A 23,969-nucleotide genomic window follows, 5' to 3' on the forward strand; every position below is an offset into this window, starting at 1 on the left:
AGGCACTGTGCCACATGCTAGCCTTGGGAAGCCAGAGGCAGGTAGATGTCTGAGGCTCACTCACTAAGCTCCAAGTTAATGAGAGACACTGTCTCAAAAGAAGGTAGATGTGTTAGTCTGTAAGAATGACAGCTGAAGCCCCGCATGGTGGCACGCGTCTTTAATCCCAGCACTTGGGAGGCAGAGGTAGGAAAATCACTGTGAGTTCAAGGCCACCCTGAGACTCCATAGTGAATTCCAGATCAGCCTGGGCTGCAGAGAGACCCTACCTCAAAAAAAAAAAAAAAAAAAAACAACCAAGGGGAAAAAAAAAATGTATCAGCTGAATTTGTCCTCTGACCTCCATACTCACATGCACACACACATAACTGACCTCTTGTGTTTTCTACCACATATAATCCATACAGCAAATAAAATGTGTGTCCATTGATCATTTGTAATATTGTTAAGGCTTCTAATCAGGGGCTGCAGAGATGGCTCAGTGGTTAAATACTACTGTGCATGATGACTAGAGTTCAGATCCCCAGAATCCACACAAAGCTGGGTGCAAGCAGTGAATGCATCTGAATCCCACTGCACCTACAGCACTGTGAGGCTGAATCAGGAGAACCCTGAAACTCAGAGGCCAAGAACAATAGCCACAAGAGAGCAGGGTGAGGTAGCGTATGGCTTTAATCCCAGCACTGGGAAAGCAGAGGTAGGAGGATCACTCTGAGTTAGAGGTCAGCCGGAGACTACAAGTGAGACACTGTCTCAAAAAAATCAAAACAAACAGATAGAGAGAGAGGCAGGGCACGGTGGCGTACACCTTTAATCCCAGCACTCAGGTGGCAGAGGTAGGAGGATCATAATATGAGACTACATAGTGAGTTCAGCCTGGACTAGAGTGAAACCCTACCTCACAAAACCAAAATAAGAGATACAGAGAGAGACCCTGTCTTAAACAAGGTGAAAGACCACCGTACCAAGGTTGTCCTCTGATCTCGCAGGCATATGTGCTGCATGCGACCCCAGCCCCACCTCCCATCGTCACAGACCTCTGGTCCACACAGGCTATTAGGCGTTCTGGGGGAGTTTAAAGTCATACGGCATTCAGTTAGAACCAGGAGGGGACCCCTGAGAGCCCTGAATAGCCCTACTCAGGCCAAAGGCTTAGTTACCATCCCACTTAGGAGGAGTTGGACTACCTGACTGATCTGTCACTGTCACTGCAATTGTGAGCCACAAGGCCAAAACCAAGCAGCCACCAGTCCTAGCTACAAGCACTGCCCACAGCAGGCGCGTTATCACTACAGCATAGGAGCCGTGGCTGGACGCGCTTGTGGCCCTGCTGACAGGGACAAAAAGGGTCACTACAAGTAAGGTTCCAGGGCTCCACATGGAAAAGATGTTTCCATCGGCAGAGTGTCTCCAAGGTAGAAATAAATCTGTACACCAGGATGCCAAGGAACAATGCTACGCCCTATGGGACACAGACCAGCTCTGCTCGACTTCTGTACTCTGCCAATGATCCAACAAGAGCTACCTGTGCCAAAATACAGCACCAAGTTTTGGTTATTTTTTCTTACGCCTGGTTTTCCATTATATGCGCAATATAAAAGAGTCACACAACTTTAGGCTGCTCATTACATTACAAATTCAGTCAAGGCTTTAAGAACCCAACTTGCCAGGCGTGGTGAATGCCTATAGTCACAGCAACTGGGGGGTAGAAGCAGGAGGATTGGGAAGTTCAGGAGTTCAAGGTCAGGTTTGCCTACATGGCCAGTTTGAGGCCAACTGAGACCCTGCCTCAAAAGCAACAACCATGGGAGCCAGGCGTGGTGGCGCACGCCTTTAATCCCAGCACTCGGGAGGCAGAGGTAGGATCGCCATGAGTTCAAGGCCACCCTGAGACTAATGAGTTAATTCCAGGTCAGCCTGAGCCAGAGCCAAACCCTACCTTGAAAAACCAAAAAAATAAAAAATAACAAAAACAACCACCAGGGGCTAGAGAGATGTCTCAGAGGTTAAGACACTTGCCTGCAAAGCCAAAGGACCCAGGTTCCATTCCCCAGTGCTCATGTAAAGCCAGATGCACAAAGTGGTACATGCAACTGGAGTTCATTTGCAGCAGCTAGAGACCTTGGTGTGCCCATTCGCTCCATATCTGCCCCCTCCCCGAATCTCTATCTCTCATAAATAAATAAATAAATAAAACCAACAACCAACCCAGTGTGGTAGTACATGCCTTTAGTCCCAGCATTCTGGGGGCACAGGTAGGAGGATTGCTGTGTGTTCCGAGGCCAACCCGAGATTACACAGTGAATTCTAGGTCAGACTACAGCAAGACCCTACATTGAAAAACCAAAAAAAGAAAAAAAAATTTAAACCAAGGGCTGGAGAGATGACTCAGCAGTCAAAGGTTCTTACTTGTCTTACTTGCAAAGTCTTCCAACCTAGTACCCAAGTACAGCCAGATGCACCAAGTAGTGCATGCATATAGAGTTCATCTGCAGTAGCAAGAGGCCCTAGCACACTCATTCTATCTTTCAAATAAATAAAAGTATTTGTTTAGGGGCTGGAGAGATGGCTGGGCAGGTAAGGAACTTGCCTGCAAAGCGTAATAACCCAGGTTTGCTTCCCAAGTAAAGCAAGATGCACAAAGTGGTACATGTATCTGGAGTACATTTACAGTGGCTAGAATCCCTGGCATGCCCATTCTCTCTATCTGCCTCTTTCTGGAAAATAAATAAATTAAATTTTTTAATTAAAAAAATTGAGCCATGCATGGTGGCACACACCTTTAATCCCAGAACTTGGGAGGCAGAGGTAGGAGGATCACCATGAATTCTATACCATCTCACTGTAAAAACAAAGAAAGAAGGCTGTCAGGAGTTAACTCCCTTGCCCACAATAACACATCGACGGGCAGAGCTCTGGCTCTTGCAGGCCAGCAAAGCCTGCAATTTCTACCACAACCATACCACAATGTGCAAGACTAAAATGCAGTAAGGACTGTTCTTTTTACAAATACACTTCAGTGTATTGACACATTGCAAAATCTGCAATTATACTGCGCACTGCTACTTTTTACACCACAAAGTAGATCTAAATGACAAAAGAATCTAATCATTATAAAAGTACAAAAAAAATCAGTAAGTGGTAATTCTGCAAGTTATTGCAAACTGTCACTCTAAAAGTAAACATACAAACTTCAACTTTAAAACTAAACTCTTTTGTTATTATTGTTGGCATTTTTGTTTTAGTTTGTTTTGTTTTGGGGGAGGGAGGTTCAAGGCAGGATCTTGCTCTAGGCCAAACTGATCTGGAATTCATTATGTAGTCTCAGGCCAGCCTGGAACTCATGGCAACCCTCCAACCTCTACCACCTAAAGGCTGGGATTAAAGGTGTGCACCACATGCCCAGAAAAATAGACTTAAAAAAAAAATTAGGGCTGGAGAGATGGCTTAGCAGTTAAGCGCTTGCCTATGAAGCCTAAGGACCCAGTTCAAGGCTCAATTCCCCAGGGACCACGCTAGCCAGATGCACAAGGGGGAACACGTGTCTGGAGTTCGTTTGCAGAGGCTAGAGGCCCTGGAGCGCCCATTCTCTCTATCTGCCTCTTTCTCTGTGTCTTTCACTATCAAATAAATAAATTTAAAAAAAAAAAAATAGGACTGGAGAGATAGCTCAGCAGTTCAGGCACTTGCCTGCAAAACCTGATGACCTGGTTATCAATTCCCCAGTACCCACGTAAAGCCAGATGCACAGGGTGATGCAGGTGCCTGGAGTACATTAGCAATGGCTACTGACTCTGGTGCACCAATTCTCTCTCTCTCTTTCTCTCTCTCACACACACACCCATACTCTCACTCCCTCTTTCTCTCTCTCCATTAAATAAATATATATATAAAGAAATAAGAAATTAGACCTGAGAGATGGTTCAGCAATTTGCCTGCAAAGCCTAGTGACCTGGGTTCAATTCCCCAGTACCCTAAAGCCAGATACACTAAGTGGTGGATGCACCTGGAGCTTGTATGCAGTGGCTAGAGGCCTTGGCTTGCCATTCTCTTCCTCTCTCCCTCTCTCTTTCTCTCTTCTATCTCTCTCTGCTTGAAAATAATAAAAATACTTAAAGAAAGAGAGAGAGAGAAAGGGAAAGAGGGGAGGGGAGGGAAGGAGAGGGGAGGAGGGAGAAGAGACCTGGCATGGTGGTACATACCTTTAATCCCAGCACTCAGGAGGCTGAGGTAGGAGGATCACAGTGAGTTTGAGGCCAGCCTGAAACTACACAGTGATTTCCAGGTCCACCTGGGTTAGAACAAAACCCTACCTCAAAAAAGCAAAATAGGGCTGGAGGGATGACTTAGAGGTTAAGGTGTTTGCTTGCAAAGCCAAAGGACCCAGGTTCAATTCCCCAGGATCCACACTAGCCAAATGTAGGGGGGACACATGTCTGGAGTTTGTTTGCAATGGCTGGAGGACCTGGAGCACCCTCTCTCTCTCACTCTCTCTCTCTCCCGCTTGTTCTCTATGAAATAAATAAATAAATAAATAAATTTTTTTTTAAAAAAGCAACACCAGGTGTGGTGACACACGCCTTTAATCCCAGCACTAGGGAGGCACAGGTAGGATCATTGCCATGAGTTCAAGGCCACCCTGAGAATGGAAAGTGACTTCCAGGTCAGCCAGCACTAGAGTGAAACTCTACATTAAAATAAATAAATAAATAAAAAAGCAGGGTATGGTAGTGCATGCCTTTAATTTCACCACTTGGGAGGCAGAGATAGGATCTCTATGAGTTCAAGGCCACCCTGAGAATACAGAGTGAATTCCAGGTCAGGCTGAGCTAGTAAGAAAGAAGTCCTTCATCAGATATTAATGTTCACAGCTAATTACAAGCCTATACCAGATTAAATAACCTAAAAAGAACCAAATTTGTCCCTTAATTTTGTATTTCACACATTGTTGGTAGGTTTTATTCCTTAGAATTTTTCCTTCATTTTTCTTCTAAAACCTTATATAAACTATTTTCATTTTTACTAGCAATATCTTAAGTAACACTCTCCTGGGCTGAGGAGATGGCTCATCAGTTAAGGTTCTTGCCTGCAAAGTCTAATATTTAGCTTCTGGGTGTTGTGGCATACACCTTTAATTCTAGCACTCAGGAAGCAGAGGTAGGAGGATGGCCATGAGTTCGAGGCTATCCTGAGACTGAATTCCAGGTCAGCTTGAGCTAGAGTGAGACACCACCTTAGAAAAAGAAAAAAAAAAAAGATATTCATTTTTTAAAAGGAGGAGGGGCTGGAGAAATGGCTCAGCAGTTAAGGTGCTTGCCTGCAAAACCTAACAACCTGGGTTCAATTCCCAGGTACCTACATAAAACCAGATGCACAAAGTAGTATATGCATCTGGAGACCCTAGTGTGCCCATTCTCTGTTTCTCTTTTCTCTTTGCTTGCAATAAATAAATAAAAATAAGTTTTTTAAAAAAGAGGCTTGGGGGGCTGGAGAAATGGCTTAGTGGTTAAGCTCTTGCCTGTGAAGCCTAAGCACCCCTGGTTCAAGGCTCAATTCCCCAAAACCCACATTAGCCTGATGCACAAGGGGGTGCATGCATCCGGAGTTCATCTGCAGTGGCTGGAAGCCCTGGCGCGGCCATTCTCTCCCTCCCTCCCACCCTTTCTCTTTCTCTCTGCCTCTTTCTTTGTCTGTCACTCTCAAATAAATAAATAAAAATAAACAAAATTTAAAAAAAAAAGAGGCTGGAGGTGGAGAGGTGGCTTAGCCGTCAATGCGTTTGCCTGCAAAGTCAAAGGACCTTGGTTCAATACCCCAGGACCCACATAAACCAGATGCATGGGTGGGGAGGGGCATGCATCTGGAGTTCATTTGCAGTGGCTGGAGGCCCTGGTGCGCCCATACTCTCTCTTTTTCTCTCTCTGCCTCTTTTTTTTTTTTTTCCTCTCTATCTCTCTCAAATAAATAAAAATAAAGTTAAAAGAGAGAGAGAGAGAGACTGGCATGGTGGCACACACCTTTACTCCCAGCACTCTGGAGGCTGAGGTAGGAGGATCATTGAGTTTGAGGCTGGCCTGGGACTACAGAGTGCCAGGTCAGCCTGGGCTAAAGTGACACCCTAACTTGAAAAAGCAAAAACAAAACAGAAAAGAGACAGGGTTTGGGATATGGTACTATGGTTAAAGGTACATTCTTGCAAAAACCTGCTGGCCCAAGTTTATTCCCCAGTACCCACATAAGCCCAGACACACAAAATAGCATATGTGTCTGGATTTTATATTCAGCGGCAGGAGGCCTTGTCGTACCCATTCTTTTTCTTTCTTTCTTTCTTTTTTCTTTGTTTTGCTTTGTTTTTCAAGGTAGGATCTCACTCTCACCCAGGCTGACCTGTAATTCACTGTGCAGTCTCAGAGTGGCTTCAAACTCACAGTGATCCTCCTACCTCTGCTACCAAGTGCTGGGATTAAAATAGTGCACCACCAGGCCAGGCTACCAATTCTCTTTCTCTCTCTCAAACAAAATATTTTTTTAAAAGAAGAGGGGGCTGGACTGGAGAGATGGCTTAGCAATTAAGGTGCTTGCCTGCAAAGTCTAAGGATCCCTGTTCCACTGTCCAGATCCCATATGAGACAGAAGCACCAGAAAATTCAAGTGTGCAAAGTCACACATGCACACTAGGTGGCACACGAGTGTGGAGATCAACTACAGTGGCTAGAGGCCTTAGCATGCCAATTCTCTCTCTCACTTTCATTCTCACACATTAAAAAAAAAGTAACCAGGCATGGTGGTGCACACCTTTAACCCCAGCACTCAGGAGACAGAGGTAGAAGGATTGTCATGAGTACAAAGCCACCCTGAGACTACATACTGAATTCCAGGGCAGCCTAGACCAGAGTGAAATCCTACCTTGAAAAACTTTAAAAAAAAAAAAAGGCCAGACTGTTACACTCTCCACAAATGAACTGAGCTGAAAACCTCCTCCATGTAGACCAGCTGACAGAAAGCTAGAAAAAGCCATACTGCATGCAGCTCAATGGGAGACAGAGAAATCACCAGTGAAGATACCCAACAGTGGACACTTCAAGTCTTGTATTTGGTCAACCAGGCCAATGAGCCAATGGGTGCAATAATGGCACATCTGTTATGGGGAAAACTGCCCTCTAATTTGACTGGAGGCCCACTCAAAGGAAGGGAATACATCCCTAATACTGAAAACTTACAACAGGGGTAGTCATGAACCCTAGGGGTGTAATGTCTGCTGCTGTCTGGCTAAATGTATATATTATGCTCATCAAACTGCCCAGTAAGCACTTCTCTTAATGTTCATACCCTTATATTAATGCTACTCTCACTTTTTCGTTAGAGAAGTTTTTCTTTTCAGATGGCAGTGACCTTGGGATGACTCAGAAGGCACCATGGTGTTGAGAAGAAGTGACAGAGGAGTGCTCAATACTGAAATATCTCTATCACATCTTCCAAGGCTCAGGGTCCATTGCGGAAGAGGTGATGGAAAGAATGTAAGAGCCAAAGGAAGGGTAGGACTCCTTACAACATGCTTCTCCAGACACAAAATGGCCTGGATATCCATGACCTCACAGTGCCTGACACTATCTACACAAGACCATCATAATAGGAGGAAAAGATGATGATATCAAAATAAAAGAGAGACTGATTGAGGAGGGGGAGGGAATATGCTGGAGAATGGAGTTTCAAAGGGGACAGTGGGGGGAGGGAGGGAATTACCATGGGATATTATTTACAATCATGGAAGTTGTCAATTAAAAAAAAATTAAAAATAATTTTAAAAAGGAGGGCTTTTACCTCCTCCTGCCTCCTCATAGGAGCCTCTGTACTTTTTCCTTCTCTTAATCTAGTAAAATCTCTCTAAATCTTAAAAAAATTTTTTTAAATAAAAAAAGGAGGGTCTGGTGAGATGGCTCAGCAATTAAGGCAGTTGCAAGCAAAACTTAATGACCTGGGTTTGATTCCCCAGGACCCAAATAAAGCCAAATGCACAAAACAGCACAAGCATCTAGAGTTTGTTTGCAGCAGCTAGAAGCCCTGACATGTCCATTCTCTCTTTTCTCTCCCTCTCTCTCTCTCTCTCTCTCTCTCTGCTTACAAATAAATAGATGATAAATGATAGATAGATAGGTAGACAGACAAACAGATAAAGGGATGATAGAAAAGAAAAGGACTGGAGAGATGGCTTAGTGATTAAGGCACTTGCCTGTGAAGCCTAAGGACCCAGGTTCGATTTCCCAGTACCAACATAAGCCAGATGCACAGGTAGCATGTGTGTCTGGAGTTCATTTGCAGTGGCTAGAGGACCTGGTATGCCCATTCTCTATCTTCCTCTTTCTGTCTTTCTCACTCTCCCAAATAAATAAAAAAAAAAAAGAGGAAGAGATGGAGACAGGATAGATTAATGAACTAACAAAGCAGGTTGTTTGGTTTCCTCTGATCTACAAAAGCAAAATATATTATTTGTGACTCCTTCCTCACTGTTCTTTTGGGTTTAGCACACAAAATTTCATCTTCAAAGGTACATTCTTGTAGCTTTCACACTATATCAACTATTAATTGGATACATTTCAAGTAGCTCTCATTCACAAACATGAAGCAAATAGTTGGAAAATAAAAGGGCTAAATTGCCAGGTGTGGTGGTGCACAACTTTAATCCCAGCACTCGGGAGGCAGAGGTAGGAGGATCGCCAGGAGTTTGAGGCCACCCTGAGACAATGTAGTGAATTCCAGGTCAGCCTGAGCTAGACTGAGACCCTACCTGAGGGGGGAGGAAGGGAACCTTGCTCTTAAGCCTGATAGCAAATAATGGTCATTCTAGAGGTGGAGGAAGGAGGATCAGGAACTCAAGACCAATCTCAGCTACCCAGTCAAAGGCCAGCCTTAGCTGCATGACAGCCTGTATAAAAAAGAGCCCAAAAGAGCCAGGCATGATGGCTTCAAGCTTCTGAGTACTGGTATTACAGACATTACCACCATGCCCAGCTTCCTGGACAGTTTTGTGGTTTTTTTTGTTTTTTTTTGTTTTTTTAGTAGGGGGCTGGAGAGATGGCTCAATGATTAAGGTTTTTGCCTATAAAGCCTAATAACCTGAGTTCAATTCTCCAATACCCACATAAAGCCAGATGCACAAAGTGGCACATGAGTCTGCAACTTGCTTACAGAGTCTAAAGGCCCTGGTGCACCTATCCTCCCTCTCTCTCGCTCTCTTACTCTCTCTGCTAGGTGTGGTGACGCATGCCTTTAATCCCAGCACTCAGGAGGAAGAGACAGGAGGATCACTGTGAGTTTGAGGCCACCCTGAGACTACATAGAGAATTCCAGGTCAAGCTAAACTAGAACAAGACCCTACCTCAAAAAGACAAACAAAACAAAACAAAAAAAAAAAAAAAAAAAACTGAACTTTAAGGGCTGGAGAGATTGCTCAGTGGTTAAGGCACTTGCCTGCAAAGCCTAACCACTCAGGTTCGATTTCCTCAGTATCCACGTAAAGTTAGATGCACAAAGTGGTACATGCATCTAGAGTTTGCATGCAGGGACAGAAGGCCCTGGCACACCCACACTTATTCTCCCCCCCCCTTGCAAATAAAAGTATTTTTTTAAAAAATTGAACTTTTTCAAGCCCCACTTCCTTTATGCAAGCTAGTGACACCACCTCCTTTCCCATGGTCTACCTCCTGATCAAAACAATGCAAAAGTAGTTGCCACTGCATACAGTGCATCTACCTAAATGTCAATAAAATCAAATAAAAAACAAGACATGAGGGCTGAAGAGATGACCTGGTGATTAAAGTGCTGGCCTGCAAAGCCAAAGGACCCAGGTTTGATTTCCCACAACCCACGTAAAGCTAGATGCACAAGGTGGCTCATGCATCTGGAGTTCATTTGCAATGGCTAGAGGCCCTGACACACCCATTCTCTCTGTTTGCCTCCCTTTCTCTCTCTCTCAAATAAAGAAATTAAATAAACAGACACTTCTGCCATTTAGTTTCCAACTTCCCAACAGAGATTCTCCAGATAGTTTCTGTTCACTTGTCCACAGCTATTTGGACCAGCCTTCAAAATGAGGAAAGGGACTATCTGGTCACACACAGGGAACTTCCATATCTGGAGCCTCCCATCCCTTCAATTTGTAGCAAAGAATGTTAACAGATATGAAATTCAACTTAAAAAATTACATATAGATATAGAAGAGCAAGTGGGAAAAAAAAAGTGTCACCTGGTCATGAGCCTTACCTTTTAGCAGCGGCAGAGGTGTTAACTCAATAGGCTTCCCTTGAGACCTAAACTGTGAGGAACTTTGCGACCTCTTCTGTCTGGCTTTTCTGACGGACTTCCGAGAAAATCCGTCTACTTTATCCACTGATGGAGGAGTAGTTGGTGCTGAGGACATATCCCTACTGAAGAGAAAGAGGCATTGTGAACACAGTCCCAAGGTAGAAGGAAGCATTGAGGTGAGTTATTCCAATTCTAAAATTCCCAAATACAGTAGTCATGAAAATGGAAGTATGTGCCAAAGAAAGGAAATCAACTAAGAGTCATGTCAATGGGGAAAACAGGAGAATTTGATAAGGGGGGGATAATATTACTACCATGTAAGCAGTATCATAACTTTAAGCACTGAAAAGCTGTTCACCCAGACTTCATTTCTCTGGATTGTCTGCCCATTTTAACTGCAGCACTCTTCTCAAAGTCTTGTGATCCCTGAAGTGATTTTTGGAGCTATTCTGAGGCTGGAAAATTTCCATGGACACATTTTCCCAACAATTTAATATTATGAATGGACTCTGGAGCCTACATCTTTATTAGACTTCAAGAACCTACACAAATGAAGACAGGCATGGCAGCAAATACCAATGATCCCAGCATTCAAGAATGAGTAACATAGTGAGTTTGAGGTCAGCCTGGGACACACAGCAAGACCCTATCTCAAAAAAAAAATTTTTTTAATCTGTTCCACACCAGTATATTACTGCAAGGTGAAATGTACAATTACTGAAACTACTTAGGCATAACTTTTAATGCAATGTGTTATATGCCTCCTATGATAAGCTACCACGCTACAAATGAGGGCAGACTAAATTACTTGAAAGAGAACACACAAAAGGCATAATTAAAATCATTTCAAAGAAGTCTTCTTTTTGAATGAAGCCATCTTAAAAGATTAAAGCTTAATGAACAAAAAACTATGATGAAACTCAGCACCAAGTTGAACTGAAAACATTACTTCACAGCCTACTGACAACCACATTGCTTTCTTTTGAGATTTAGACAATACTTTTTTTTTAATCCTATCAAAAACGATGGACGTGAACAGCTTTTTAGGCATTTCTTAGCCCTCTCAAATTATTCAAATGAAAGCTACTTCCTAAAACTCACAAGCTCAATTTCATTCACCAAGTTAAACAGATGTCATCATTTCCATAGCACAGAGCTCCATGAGAGATTAATGGCAGACTCAGAGAGAAATAATGCATGCAGGGGAAATGCTAAAACGCAATTACTCACCTGTCATTCCGGCACACAAGACAAGTGTCTTTTAACTTCTACAAAAGACTAAGGGAGTTTCTTCCCCAATGGATTACCTGGATTACTCTTACTAAAATTAACAAAAACGCTGGGGCAAAGCAGGGACACAATGTTGAGGTTCGGAATTTTGGATTACTTCCTTGGTTCTTTCATTTTAAAACTTTTTCAAAATATTTAATTTGGCCTTAAACATAATATAAGAAATTCAAAATGTAATTATAAATTATAAAGAGTGCAAAAATGTACGATCAATTTAGAATATAATGACCGCATCAGCAAGACACTCCACATCACATATGTATTTCACTGTAACCCCTGACAACACGGTATTTGCGTAAATCTGCTTCCTCCATCACTCTTTTTCTCTCTTCTTTATTCATCTCCCATCTGTAACAACGATCTATAGGTAGCTTTTGTTGTTGTTGTTGTTGTTTTAAGATCATTTGGTCCTTATGCGCTCAGCCCAGAATACTAAATGTCAAGGATCTAACTCTCTCGGAGCATTGCAGAACTGGCTTTAAGGCAACCTCGGGGTCGGTGCCAAGCGTAAAGAAACAGGTTTCACCTGGGCCAAGGCACCCGAAGCTTTATCATCGTCTTAACAGTAGACAGTAGGCATTTTCAGAGCTCAGGGAAAGGGACCAGGGAAGTGATCGGTTTGTCTGTAGATATGCTTGCATACACACCCCAAAGCCCAGGGAAAGCTACTCTGGCCACCCAATCTTCCCCCGCCTCCCCCCACTACACCAAATCCCTTCCCCCGCCCCGCAGATGAATAAAGGGAGAGAAGAAAATGCCTCTAATCCCAGAAGGTGAAGGCAAAGGGGAGAGGGAGGAAGAGCGAATGAAAAGGTAGCATCGAAGCATTTGCAGGTAAAAATCAGACAAGTGGGTGCCGCGCACCCCACCCCACCGCACCCCAAGCCGGCCAGAGCCAGGGCCTTCTCCCGCAAGTGCCGAGCCCTGCAGGTTCCCCGGGAGCATCGCGAACAGGAAAGGGAAGCCGCGGAGCTGAAAGGGACGGACGCGAAGTTACCTTGACGCTTCTGGGGAAGAATCCGAAGATGATCTGTGGTTTCGAGGGGCGGGAGACTGGCGGCGGGACCAGGACGTGCAGGGGGGAGGTCCGGGCAGCGGCGGGGAGCCCGGGGCGACGACTGTCCGGTGCGACGTCCCTCCGGTTCCGCGGCGGCGGTGTTTCTAGGCCTCACGGCCGGACCCGAACCTCAGCGCTCCGGCGGTGGCGGCCTCACGATCCTCCCCCACGGGCCCGTCCCATCAAATCGGCACCGATCCCCGTTGCGGCTCCGCCGGAGGCTCCTCGTTCACATTCCCGGCGGGCGGCGCCTCTGCTCGTAAGCACCGGGACCCGGCGGCGGCGGCGGCGGCGACGTGGGGAAGGGGGGGAAGGGAGGAAGGAAGACCCGGGATGTGCAGCGGCGAGCAGGCTGAGGAGTCGGGACGAGGAGGAGGAGGAGCCGCTGGAGCCCGAGCCGCCGCTGCCACAGCCGCCGTTCGCTAACCCGCGCTCGGTCCCCGTCAATGCCCCTTTCTCTCTCCTATTGTCAATATCACCGGGCGGCTGAGTCCATGGCACACACGCGCAACCTAACCCCCCGGCCGCCAGCGCCCGCCTCCCGCGCACGCCCACTGGAGACTTCAAACGGGAAGCGAGCCCTCATTGGCTGGCGTGAGCCTTCACTCCCCTGCCAGCATGTTCGGCTGAGAGCTGATCAGGGATTGGCGGTGGGTTGCGGGGGGGGGGGAGGCAGGGCGGAGAAACGAGACGGTGGGAAGAGACGAGGCCCAAGATTGGGCCGAGGCGTTTAAGGGACCCGGATGCAACCGCCGCGAGCTGCCGTGCGGCCGCAGCTTCCACCAGGCTTCGGTAGCGGGGAAGGCGGCGGGGAAGCCTCGGCATCCATCCGCTAGGCCTGACCGGAGAGCCCCTTCATCCCGGGAGGAGCGCGCCTGGAAAGTCACCGAGACGTGGCAGGGAAGCCTGCGGACGGTGGTCCTCTTCACCCGGAGGATTTCCCAGGGCTGTTGTGGGGGAGCCTCTGGACCTTGATGCCGCCTCTTTCCAGAGCTTGGGTGGCCCCTCGGGACCGTCGAGTCCCGGTTAAGGACGACATCCCCCTCCTGCACCCTTGCGCTGCGGGTGGCGTAAATGGATCCCCCGGCAGCCGCCGCTCTCCGCTGAACTCGGGCAAAGCCTGGACGTGGAAATCCCTGGGGCCTGGCCAAGGGTTGGACGCTCCTCTCGTCTTTTCCCTCCACGTCTGTTCTGAATACCTACCAGCTCCCGAAGCTCCCTCCTGCCAGCCTCGGCTGGCGGCCGCCGCTCGTCCGGTTATGCCTGCAGATTTAACCGCACCAGCTCCAGAAGACCCTGACCCAAACTGTAGGAGCTTGCGAGGGTTTGATTGCCACTCTGGGTCTGCAAGAGTTTCCAGAGAAGACTTCGCTTCCCTCTGTGTAGAACAACTGCTAAAACATTCGCAGATGTGTTACGCATCGTTGGGATGCCCCAGACCAAATGTGCATTTCCAGAGATTGTCACGTGGAATTCGCTATGTAGTCTCAGGATGGCCTCGAACTCACTGTAATCCTCCTATCTCTGCCTCACAAATGCTGGAATTTTTTTTTTTTTTTGAGGAGACATTACAAACTTCATTCTTTTTTATAATTTATTTATTTGCAAGCAGAGAGAGATTGGGCACGCCAGGGCCTCTAGCCACTGCAAACTGTGCATTTGGTTTACGTGGGTACTGGGGCGTTGAACCTGGGTGCTTTGGCTTCGCAGGCAAGTGCCTTAACCACTAAGCCATCCCTCCAGTCCTGCAAACTTAATTCTAACTGCAAGCAGCAAACTGGCAGCTGCTCGATATTTGAAATTTTGGGAGTGGTAGTAAAGAAAGAGCGTTATTAATGATACACCAACCTAGAAGTTAAGTACATTATTGTGATGTACTTCAGTATTTTTACACTACAAATAATAGATTCCCTTTAATGTTAATAGTATGTGTTATTCTGTAGCTCAGTTTTTCCCCTTCAGCATTATATTATGTTTTCTGTAGTGTTGGGGGATCGAACTGTATATAAATAAAGCTCTCCCATACCATATGCACAAGTAAGAACAAAAAAATGCATTACATTCCTCGTTTCTGTTAAACACTCATTTGTGGCAAATGTTTATGATCACTCCCAAAGATGGCTCTTGGGTGGAAAAATAATTTTATGCCATAAAAAATAACCCTGCTTTAGCTGGGCATGGTGGCACATGTCTTTAATCCCAGCACTCAGGATGCAGAGGTAGGAGGATCACCATAAATTCGAGACCACCCTCAGGCTACGTAGTGAATTCCAGGTCAACCTGGTTTAGAGCGAAACTCTACCTCGGAAAACCAAAATAAAACCCTGCTTTGAACTGAAAGGAGAAATATGGAGAGGTAACTCTTAAACAGAAGTAAGCTCCCCTACTGGCTCCAGAGTACTAATCACTGTATAGCTAACGCCCCATTTTTGCTCTGATTAATTTACCACCCTTGGCCTTAGACAACTATGAAATTTCAGTCTAGCTCCTGCCTTCAAGAAACTTACATTTCTGTATCTCAGACTTCAGGAAATTTCAGAATCCCAGCCAAGCAGAATCTGTTTCCTCAATCTCTGATTGAGGGTAAAAGCAAAATTAAAACCAAGAAAGATTTTTTTGAAGCCAACTCCATTTCCCTTGGCAACAGTTGAGCCGTTAAAAAGTAGTGCACGTTTGAAATGCTCACAGCTGTCGCTTAGAACATTCCACGTTTTGTAGAGTGAGGATTTTGCTTGCAAATTATGGCTCTCTATAAAGACAATTCATTTCAAAATCATTTCATTTTCTATAAAAATGGTTGAGCAACTGAAATGAGCAGGTCTTTTTAAAGTAGAAACATCCTTGCCTATATGAGAATTTGTTCTCGGGACCAATAATTTCTTAGGGGGGCCCACGGATTCCAAAGATGTGTCTACTTCAGGGATAGTGCAAGGCAATCCACTTGAAAAGCAGGGGAAAAAATAATGAAGACATCTATTTATGATTAATTTCTATTTAAATTTTAGGGGAAAACTGGAGGGTTCAAGAGTCTCACTCTAGCCCAGGCTGACCTGGCAATCACTTTAGCTTATAGTTCATTTTTAAGACAGGCATTAAACTGGATTAAATATTTTCTATACAGAGTGAGTGGCCTGGCTCTGCATCAGTCCATGGAATGTCCCTTGGCCTAGAGTAGCACAGTGTCCTTAGGGAAAGCAGGAAGAACCCATTTCCAGAGGTTGGCAGTATGATCCCATCCAGCCAGCCTGTTGTGACTTCCTGTGTTTGCTGGGTTAGGTCGAGTGGAGTGACTTAATTGTATATGTAGGTTTAATAAACCGAACTCACAGGACAGACAAACAACCTTCCAAGAGTCTTACAAAGGAAGTACAGAAGATGAATAAGTAAAAAATACAGCTGAGAAAGACTTTTTTTCTTTTTTGGTTTTTTGAGGTAGGGTCTCACTCTAGCTCAGGCTGACCTGGAATTCACTATGGAGTCTCAGGGTAGTCTCGAACTCAACTGCAATCCTCCTACCTCTGTCTCCAGACTGCTAGGATTAAAGGTGTGCCCCACCACACCCGGTTTATGAGACTTCCCTTATTAAATCTTTGACAGCCATATTGCAAGATTAAAAAGACAATTTAAAGCCAGGCATAGTGGAATACATGTGTAAGCCCAGGATTTGGGAGGCAAAAGTAGGATCACTGAGTTCAAGGCCACCTTGAAACTATATAGTGAATTCCAGGTCAGTCTGGGCTAGAGTGAGACCTTATCTCAAAACCTAACCACCCCCTCCCAAAAAAATAAAAGAACAGGAAAAAAAGCTTTTTTTTCAAGACAGGGTTTCACTCTAACCCAGGCTAGCCTTGAACTCATAGCTATCCTCCTACCTCAGCTTCTTGAGTGCTAGGACTAAAGGCATGTACCACCCACTGCCAGATCAAAAAAAGAAACAATTTTTTTTTTTTTTTTTTTGGTTTTTCGAGGTAGGGTCTCCCTCTAGCCCAGGCTGCTCTGGAATTCACTATGGAGTCTCAGGGTGGCCTTGAACTCATGGCGATCCTCCTACCTCTGCCTCCCGAGTGCTGGGATCAAAGGCATGCGCCACCACGCCCAGCTTAAATCCAACAATTTTTTAAAATATTTTATCTATTATTTACTTGAGAGAAAGGGTCACATCAGTGCTTCTAGCCACTGCAAATGAACTGCAGACACATGCACCACCTTGTGCATGTAGCTTTATGTGGGTCCTGGGGAATCGAACCTGTGTTCTTTGGCTTTGCAGGCAAGCTCCTTAACGGCTAAGCCATCTCTCCAGCGCAACAAAAAAAATTTAGAGCCAGGCATGGTGGCATACATCTTTAATCCCAGCACTTGAGAGGCAGAGGTAGGAGGATCGCCGTGAGTTCGAGGCCACCCTGAGACTACATAGTGAATTCCAGGTCAGCCTGGGCTAGAGGGAGATTCTACTTTGAAAAACCAAACTAAATAAATAAAGTAAAAACAATTAACTATATCCTACATGTAATTTTATATTGTGACCGAGTTGTAAATTGATACTAGCTTATGTCTGCCTACTTTATGCATCTATTTGGGAGACTACACCTCTCTGTTGATAAGAATGCATGATCAATGAAGTTTTGCACTGCTATTCTATGTATGATTCTATCCATTATCAAATGGCAAAACGCAGTTCATTGTTACCAGATAAAAGCAATCACTAACCAGGTAGCAACACTGAGTTTACCATGACTACTGGCAGCCTGACCACATGATTAGAAGACTCAAATGATTATGAACTAAAGAGGGGCTAACAAAATAAAAACATCAAACCAATTTTCCATTAAGACACTATCTGTAGGGCTGGAGAGATGGCTTAGCGGTTAAGCGCTTGCCTGTGAAGCCTAAGGACCCTGGTTCGAGGCTCGGTTCCCCAGGTCCCACGTTAGCCAGATGCACAAGGGGGCGCACGCGTCTGGAGTTCGTTTGCAGAGGCTGGAAGCCCTGGTGCGCCCATTCTCTCTCTCTCCCTCTATCTGTCTTTCTCTCTGCGTCTGTCGCTCTCAAATAAATAAATAATTTTTTTAAAAAAGACACTATCTGTAGAGGTAAACAGGCCTAGTTTGCTGTGAGAGGTGGGAGGCAGGAACAATGAAGCTGGCTGTGGACTGAGGTAAGAAGATTGAGAATGCTATGGCAATAGCTGTTTTCTCAGGAATAAAAGGAGTAAGACACAGGTAGTACAGTAAGAGGCTTTTGGTGTCATATTTTCTTGAGCCACCTATATTCATCAGGAAACATGCTCAGCAGTGACATTTTCTTGGGTCACAATTTTGTTTTGTTTTGTTTTGTTTTGTTTTGTTTTGTTTTGTTTTGTTTTGTTTTGTTTTTCCAAGGGAGGATCTCGCTCTAGCCCAGACTGACCTGGAATTTACTATGTAGTCTCAGGCTGGCCTCGAACTCACAGCAATCCTACCTCTGCCTCCGGAGTGCTGGGATCAAAGGTGTGCATGAAAATGTCTGGCTACTATTTTTCTCTTTAATACTCTAGCCCATCTAGAAACTTCGTAACATTCTTCCCTTGCCCCTCATAATATTCTGGCTTCCTTCCTGTGACAGGAAGAAGACAAGGAGCTGGGAAACCAGAGGCCTGCCTTCCAATCCACTTCCACACTCAGTGGCACAGAGTGTGTGGTAGCATTCATTAGCAACAGCAGGGGTTTGCCTTTTACAATAGCCACATAATTCTAAGAGTGAAAAAGTGAAGACTAGCAGCATTTCAGAGCTTTCCCCTCACTTCTAATTTATATTCTTTTTTTTTTTTTTCCAAAGCACCCTAGGCTGACCTGGAATTCACTGTCATCTCAGGCTGGCCTCAAACTCAGTGATCCTCCTTCCTCTGCCTCCCCAGTGCTGGAATTAATGCCTGGCTTTTTCTGGCTTTTTTTTTCCCCAAGATGAGGTCTCCCTCTAGCTACATAATTTACATTCTTTTTTGTTTGTTTTGTTGTTGATGTTTTTGTTTTTCAAGGTAGGGTCTCACTTTAGCCTCAGGCTGATCTGGAATTCACTCTGTAGTCTCAGGGTGGCCTTGAACTCACAGTGATCCTCCTACCTCCGCCTCCCGAGTGCTGGGATTAAAAGCGTGCACCACTATGCCTGACATAATTTACATTATTTTAAAAGAGCTCAAACTGTTTTTGCTTTAAACTCACCTACGTCTCTTCCTCACCATAACTGCTGGAACTCCACTAGGGGAATAGTGGTACATGACTGGAGAGACTGAGTCAGGAGAATGAGGATGCCAGACCAGTCTGCGCTCCACAGTGAGAGTTTGTGTAACTTTTCCTGGGACATGTAAACTGATGTCTGTTTACCCCCAGGTAAGGCACTGACAACAGACCAAAGCAACCATTCCACCAGTGAGTTTATTGGGGTCACTTACAGAAGCAGGGTGGCTCAAAGGCAACTGCAAAACTGGAAGCCTATGGCCGGGTGTGGTGGCGCACACCTGTAATCCCAGCACTCGGGAGGCAGAGGTAAGAGCATTGCCGTGAGTTCGAGGCCACCCTGAAACTCCATAGTGAATTCAAGGTCAGCCTGGGCTAGAGTGAGACACTACCTCAAAAAAAAAACTGGAAGCCTAGCTTGGGGGACAATACACAAAATGTGTGTCCCTGGGACTCTACATAACTTTGCAGGCAGCCTGGCCTTCATCTCCCCTGCAAGTGATTACTGCTTTCTTATTCTATTTTGTTATTTTTGGGTTTTTGAGGTAGGGTCACACTCTGTAGTTCAGGCTGACCTGGAATTCACTATGTAGTCTCAGGGGAGCCTCAAACTAGGTGATCCTCCTACCTCTGCCTCCCAAGTGCTGGGATTATAGGCCTGTGCCATTCTGCCGGGTTTATTTACTGATTTTATAACCCTGGTGAGGCCTGGAGTTTCTTATAACTTTCAGGAGCTTCTAAAGCCTTTAAGTTTCCTTTACTTTCTGAGCCTTATGTGTTTTCTTTAATTCCTGGGCCCTCCAGGAAGGAATGTTTCAATTCAGAGGAAATAGCCAAGCAATACTAAGCTACATAGAGAGACCCTGTCTCAAAAAAAAAAAAAAAAAAGCTGCTGATCATGGTGGCACACACTTTAGTACCAGCACTCAGGAGGCAGAAGTAGGAGGATCACCCTGAGTTCAAGGTTGACCTGAGACTACACAGTGAATTCCAGATCAGCCTGGGCTAGAGTGAAACCTTACTGCAAATAACCAAAAAAATAAAAGAAAATAAAGAAAAAAAAAAAAAAGAAAGAAAAGCACTGCAGGAGTCTAATTTTATTGGATGGCTATCTGCTTCCATCCAGTTCCCTTCTTCCTTTGCATGCCACACCCTACCTCACTTCCTGATGATCATGAAGGAATTGTTGATCACAACACTTCCCTCTTCCTCTCCTCCAGAGAAATAGGTCCACGACTAAAGGGGGATCAATTATGTCTTCCTCATGATTTCCTTTATAGATGCCGGGATCATAAACTATAGAAATACTATAGAATACTGTAGGTTGGAACTTCTGTATGGCTACAAGTGGTCAAGCCACATCCAGCATGGTCTAATTTTATGCATGAATGAGAATCATCTTAAGTCACTGTGGTAGTATGAATCTATGTCCCCTGACAGACACAAGTGTTATTAAAATTGAGTTTTGCAGGGCGTGGTGGTGCAAGCCTTTAATGCCAGCACTTGGGAGGCAGAGGTAGGAGGATAGCCATGAGTTGGAGGCCATTCTAAGACTACATAGTGAATTCCAGGTCAGCGTTGCCTAGAGTGAGACCCTACCATGATAAACCAAAAGAAAAAGAAAAAGAAAGAAGAAAAAAAAGAGTTTTCAGGGTTGGAGAGATAGCTCAGGGGTTAAGGCTCTTGGATTCAAAGCCTAACAACCCAGGTTCAATTCCCCAGTAATCTGGTAAAACCAGATGCACAAAGTAGCACATGTGTCTGGAGTCTGTTTGCAATGGCTAAAGACTCTGGTGAACCCATTCGCTTCCCCTCCCTCCCTGCCTCCCTCCCTTCCTTCCTTCCTTCCTTTCTCCCTATTTCCCTCTCACTCTCTGCTGGCAAATAAGTAAATAAGTATTTTATTTTATTTTGTTTTGTTTATCAAGGCAGGGTCTCACTCTAGCTCCGGCTAACCTGGAATTCACTATCTAATCTCAGGGTGCCTCGAAACACCAAAAAACAAACAAACAAACAAAAAATGTAAGCAAACCCTTTCCTTACATAAACTGCTTCTGGTTGGGTGTGTTGTCCCAGCAACTCCAAAGTAACTGCTAAAATGTCCAACCCTTCCTTCTCCCTTTTTAATTTTGTTTGTTTGTTTATGATTATGTTGCTCTTGTTGTTTTTCGAGGTAGGGTCTCACCGTAGCCCACACTGCCTTGGAAGTCACTATGGAGTCTCGGGGTGACCTAGCGCTCTTCCTACCTCTGCCTCCCGAGTGCTGGGATTAAAAACGGGCACCACCACGCCCGGCTCCTTTTAATTCTCTATTCTGCTGCCCTTCACCCCAAGACGCGCGGCCAGGCTGTTCCTGTTTTAGGTGCGCATCCCTTACCGCTCTGACCCTGACAACCACAGCAGCATCCCACGGTCCCCTCCGCCTGTCCCACGCAAGGCCTCCACGTCCCCCGTGCAAGCCCGAGACACGAAGCCCGGGTTAGGCCAGGATGTGCCCATCAGAAGATTCCACGCCCCATCATGTGTCCTTTCCACCAAGCCCGGGTGCCTGTGCTCTGAGTTGTGGGTCTCTGATGCTATTTTGCCCATTTCATAGATGAAGGCATTGAACCTCCACAGGGAGGTCATGCACCCAAGGAAGCATTGCTAGAAGCGGGCCGTGCCAGGATTGGAACACTTGACTCCACCGGAGTGCACGTAGCTGTTGAGATTCAAGGGTCTCATTTTTTATCTATTTTTTTTTTTTTTATTAGACATGGCATAGCTCTCATTTTCACCTTTCCTGTAATTCCATCGGTCACAGCTTCACCATGGTGGAGATGCAGAGAGCCAAAGCGCTAGCTCATTCTATGTATGGAGAACAGAATCTGGCGCAATGCAGAGTTGCTGCCCGCCCAGGCCTGAGCAAGACTTTTCCACACACAGTTTTTTTTTTCTTTTGGTTTTTCGAGGTAGGGTCTCGCTCTAGCCCAAGCTGACCTGGAATTCACTATGTAGTCTCAGGATTGACCTTCAGTTCAGAGTGATCCTCCTACCTCTGCCTCCCAAATTATGGGATTAAAGGCATGTGCCAATAGCCCAGCTATGACTCCCCTTTTAATTTTTACTAATTAGCATACATTGTTGGTACAAAATGATGGTTCCATCAAGATGTTTTCACACATTTATACAATAAACTTCAATCCTAAATGTCCCCTCCTGTCTTCCAAGCAGGCCCTCTTCTACATTCATGCCTTTTTTTTTTCTTTTAAATTTATGAGATAGAGAGAAAATTGGCACACCAGGGCTTTAGCCACTACAGACTCCAGACGCATGCACTACCTTGAGTCACTTTGGGCATCTGGCTTAAGTGTGTTCTGGGGAGTGGAACCTGGGTCCTTAGGCTTCAGAGGCAAGGATGTTAACTGCTAAGCCATCTCTCCAGCCCTAATGCCTCTGTGTGTGTGTGTGTGTGTGTGTGTGTGTGTGTGTGTGTGTGTGTGTGTTTTGTTTTTGTTTTTGTTTTCAGAAAATGTCCCTGCTCCCCCCAGCAACAATTAACTGCCACACTCCTCAGGAAGGGATGGGGCCCTCATGGCCCATGAGTTGTATTTACTAGGCACAGAGTTTCAGGATTACAAGATGAAAAAGATCTATGCAATGTGAGTACAGTTATCACCACTACTTAAGAATGGTTAAAGGGAGCCGGGCGTGGTGGCACACGCCTTTAATCCCAGCACTTGGGAGGCAGAGGTAGGAGGATCGCCAAGAGTTCAAGAGTTCGAGGCCACCCTGAGACTACATAGTGAATTCCAGGTCAGCCTGAGCCAGAGTGAGACCCTACCTCAAAAAACCAAAAAAAAAAAAAAAAAAAAAGAATGGTTAAAGGGATTACTTTTATATATGTTTTTTTAATATTTTATTTTTGTTTTTATTTATTTATTTTGGGTTTTCAAGGTAAGGTTTTATTCTAGTCCAGGCTGACCTGGAATTCACTATGTAGCCTCAGGATGGCCTTGAACTCACAGCCATCCTCCTACCTCTGCTTCCCGAGTGCTGGGATTAAAGGCATGTGCCACCATGACCCACCCAAAAATTTTCTTTAATGACACAGGTAAAATGGTTAAAATATTTTCCAGGTACTTGTTAGTCTTTTTTACTTCTCTCTCTTTCTTTCTTTCTTTCTTTCTTTCTTTCTTTCTTTCTTTCTTTCTTTTTCAAACTATTGACACTTTTTCTTATTTCTCTTATAGTTTTAGGGAAATTGTGATGTATTTACATGAATTTTATATATTAATTTTACATAGAAGAGTAAACTATATTTCCCCTGAGTCTTTTTTCATTACTAAACATAAATTTTTAGAAAGTCTTTCCCTTAAAATTCTTTCCCCTGGAAATCTTGCATATTAAAACACTCCTAAGGTTCACCAGGGATAGTGTAGAATTTTAATAACAAATAGAAACAATTTAAGTACTTATTGTTGGAAAGATAGTTAAATTATGGTACATCCAGCCATAGGAGGTTATGTAGTCATTAAATATATAAATAAGGGAGATGTCTAAATGGAAAAATCTCTACAGTATTATTCAATGGGAGAAAAGCAACTCTAAAGCCAGGCGTGGTGGCGCATGCCTTTAATACCAGCACTCGGGAGGCAGAGGTAAGAGGATCGCCGTGAGTTCGAGCCCACCAGAGACTACATAGTGAATTCCAGGTCAGTCTGGACCAGAGTGAGACCCTACCTCAAAAAACCAAAAAAAAAAAAGAAAAGAAAGAAAAACAACTCTAAGCTACAGGTAAAGTAATAGCTCTTTCTCTGTGCTTGGAAATAAATAAAATACTTTTATTTATTTTTTAAAGATTTTTAAAAATTATTTGAGGGTTGGAGAGATGGCTTAGCGGTTAAGCGCTGGCCTGTGAAGCCTAATGACCTCGGTCGGTTCGAGGCTAGTTTCCCCAGGACCCATGTTAGCCAGATGCACAAGGGGGCGCATGCGTCTGGAGTTAGTTTGCAGTGGCTGGTGGCCCTGGCTTACCCACTCTCTCTCTCTCTCTCTGCCTCTTTCTCTCTGTCTGTCACTCTCAAATAAATAAATAAAAACGAAACAAAAAAATTATTTATTTGAGA

The 23,969-nt window shown here is 44.8% G+C and overlaps 1 protein-coding gene across 2 annotated transcripts in view; it reads right to left on the minus strand.

The window, feature by feature from the left end:
• Window positions 1-13,165, minus strand: part of Ppp2r5e (protein phosphatase 2 regulatory subunit B'epsilon) — a 185,536-nt gene extending 172,371 nt beyond the window's left edge. Inside the window, exons 1-2 of one of the 2 annotated variants that reach the window (XM_004649252.2) lie at window positions 12,590-13,165; window positions 10,261-10,421 (exon numbers count right to left, since the gene is read on the minus strand). In XM_004649252.2, coding sequence (XP_004649309.1) covers window positions 10,261-10,417 — 157 coding nt within the window. In that variant the 5' untranslated portion in view covers window positions 10,418-10,421; window positions 12,590-13,165. Of the gene's footprint in view, window positions 1-10,260; window positions 10,425-12,589 lie in introns of both variants that reach the window. The other variant, XM_004649251.3, reaches the window with a different exon arrangement.
• Between the last annotated feature and the right edge of the window lie 10,804 nt (window positions 13,166-23,969).

The sequence above is a fragment of the Jaculus jaculus genome, chromosome 7, assembly GCF_020740685.1.
Source record: "Jaculus jaculus isolate mJacJac1 chromosome 7, mJacJac1.mat.Y.cur, whole genome shotgun sequence".
NCBI classification, from domain to species: domain Eukaryota; kingdom Metazoa; phylum Chordata; class Mammalia; order Rodentia; family Dipodidae; genus Jaculus; species Jaculus jaculus.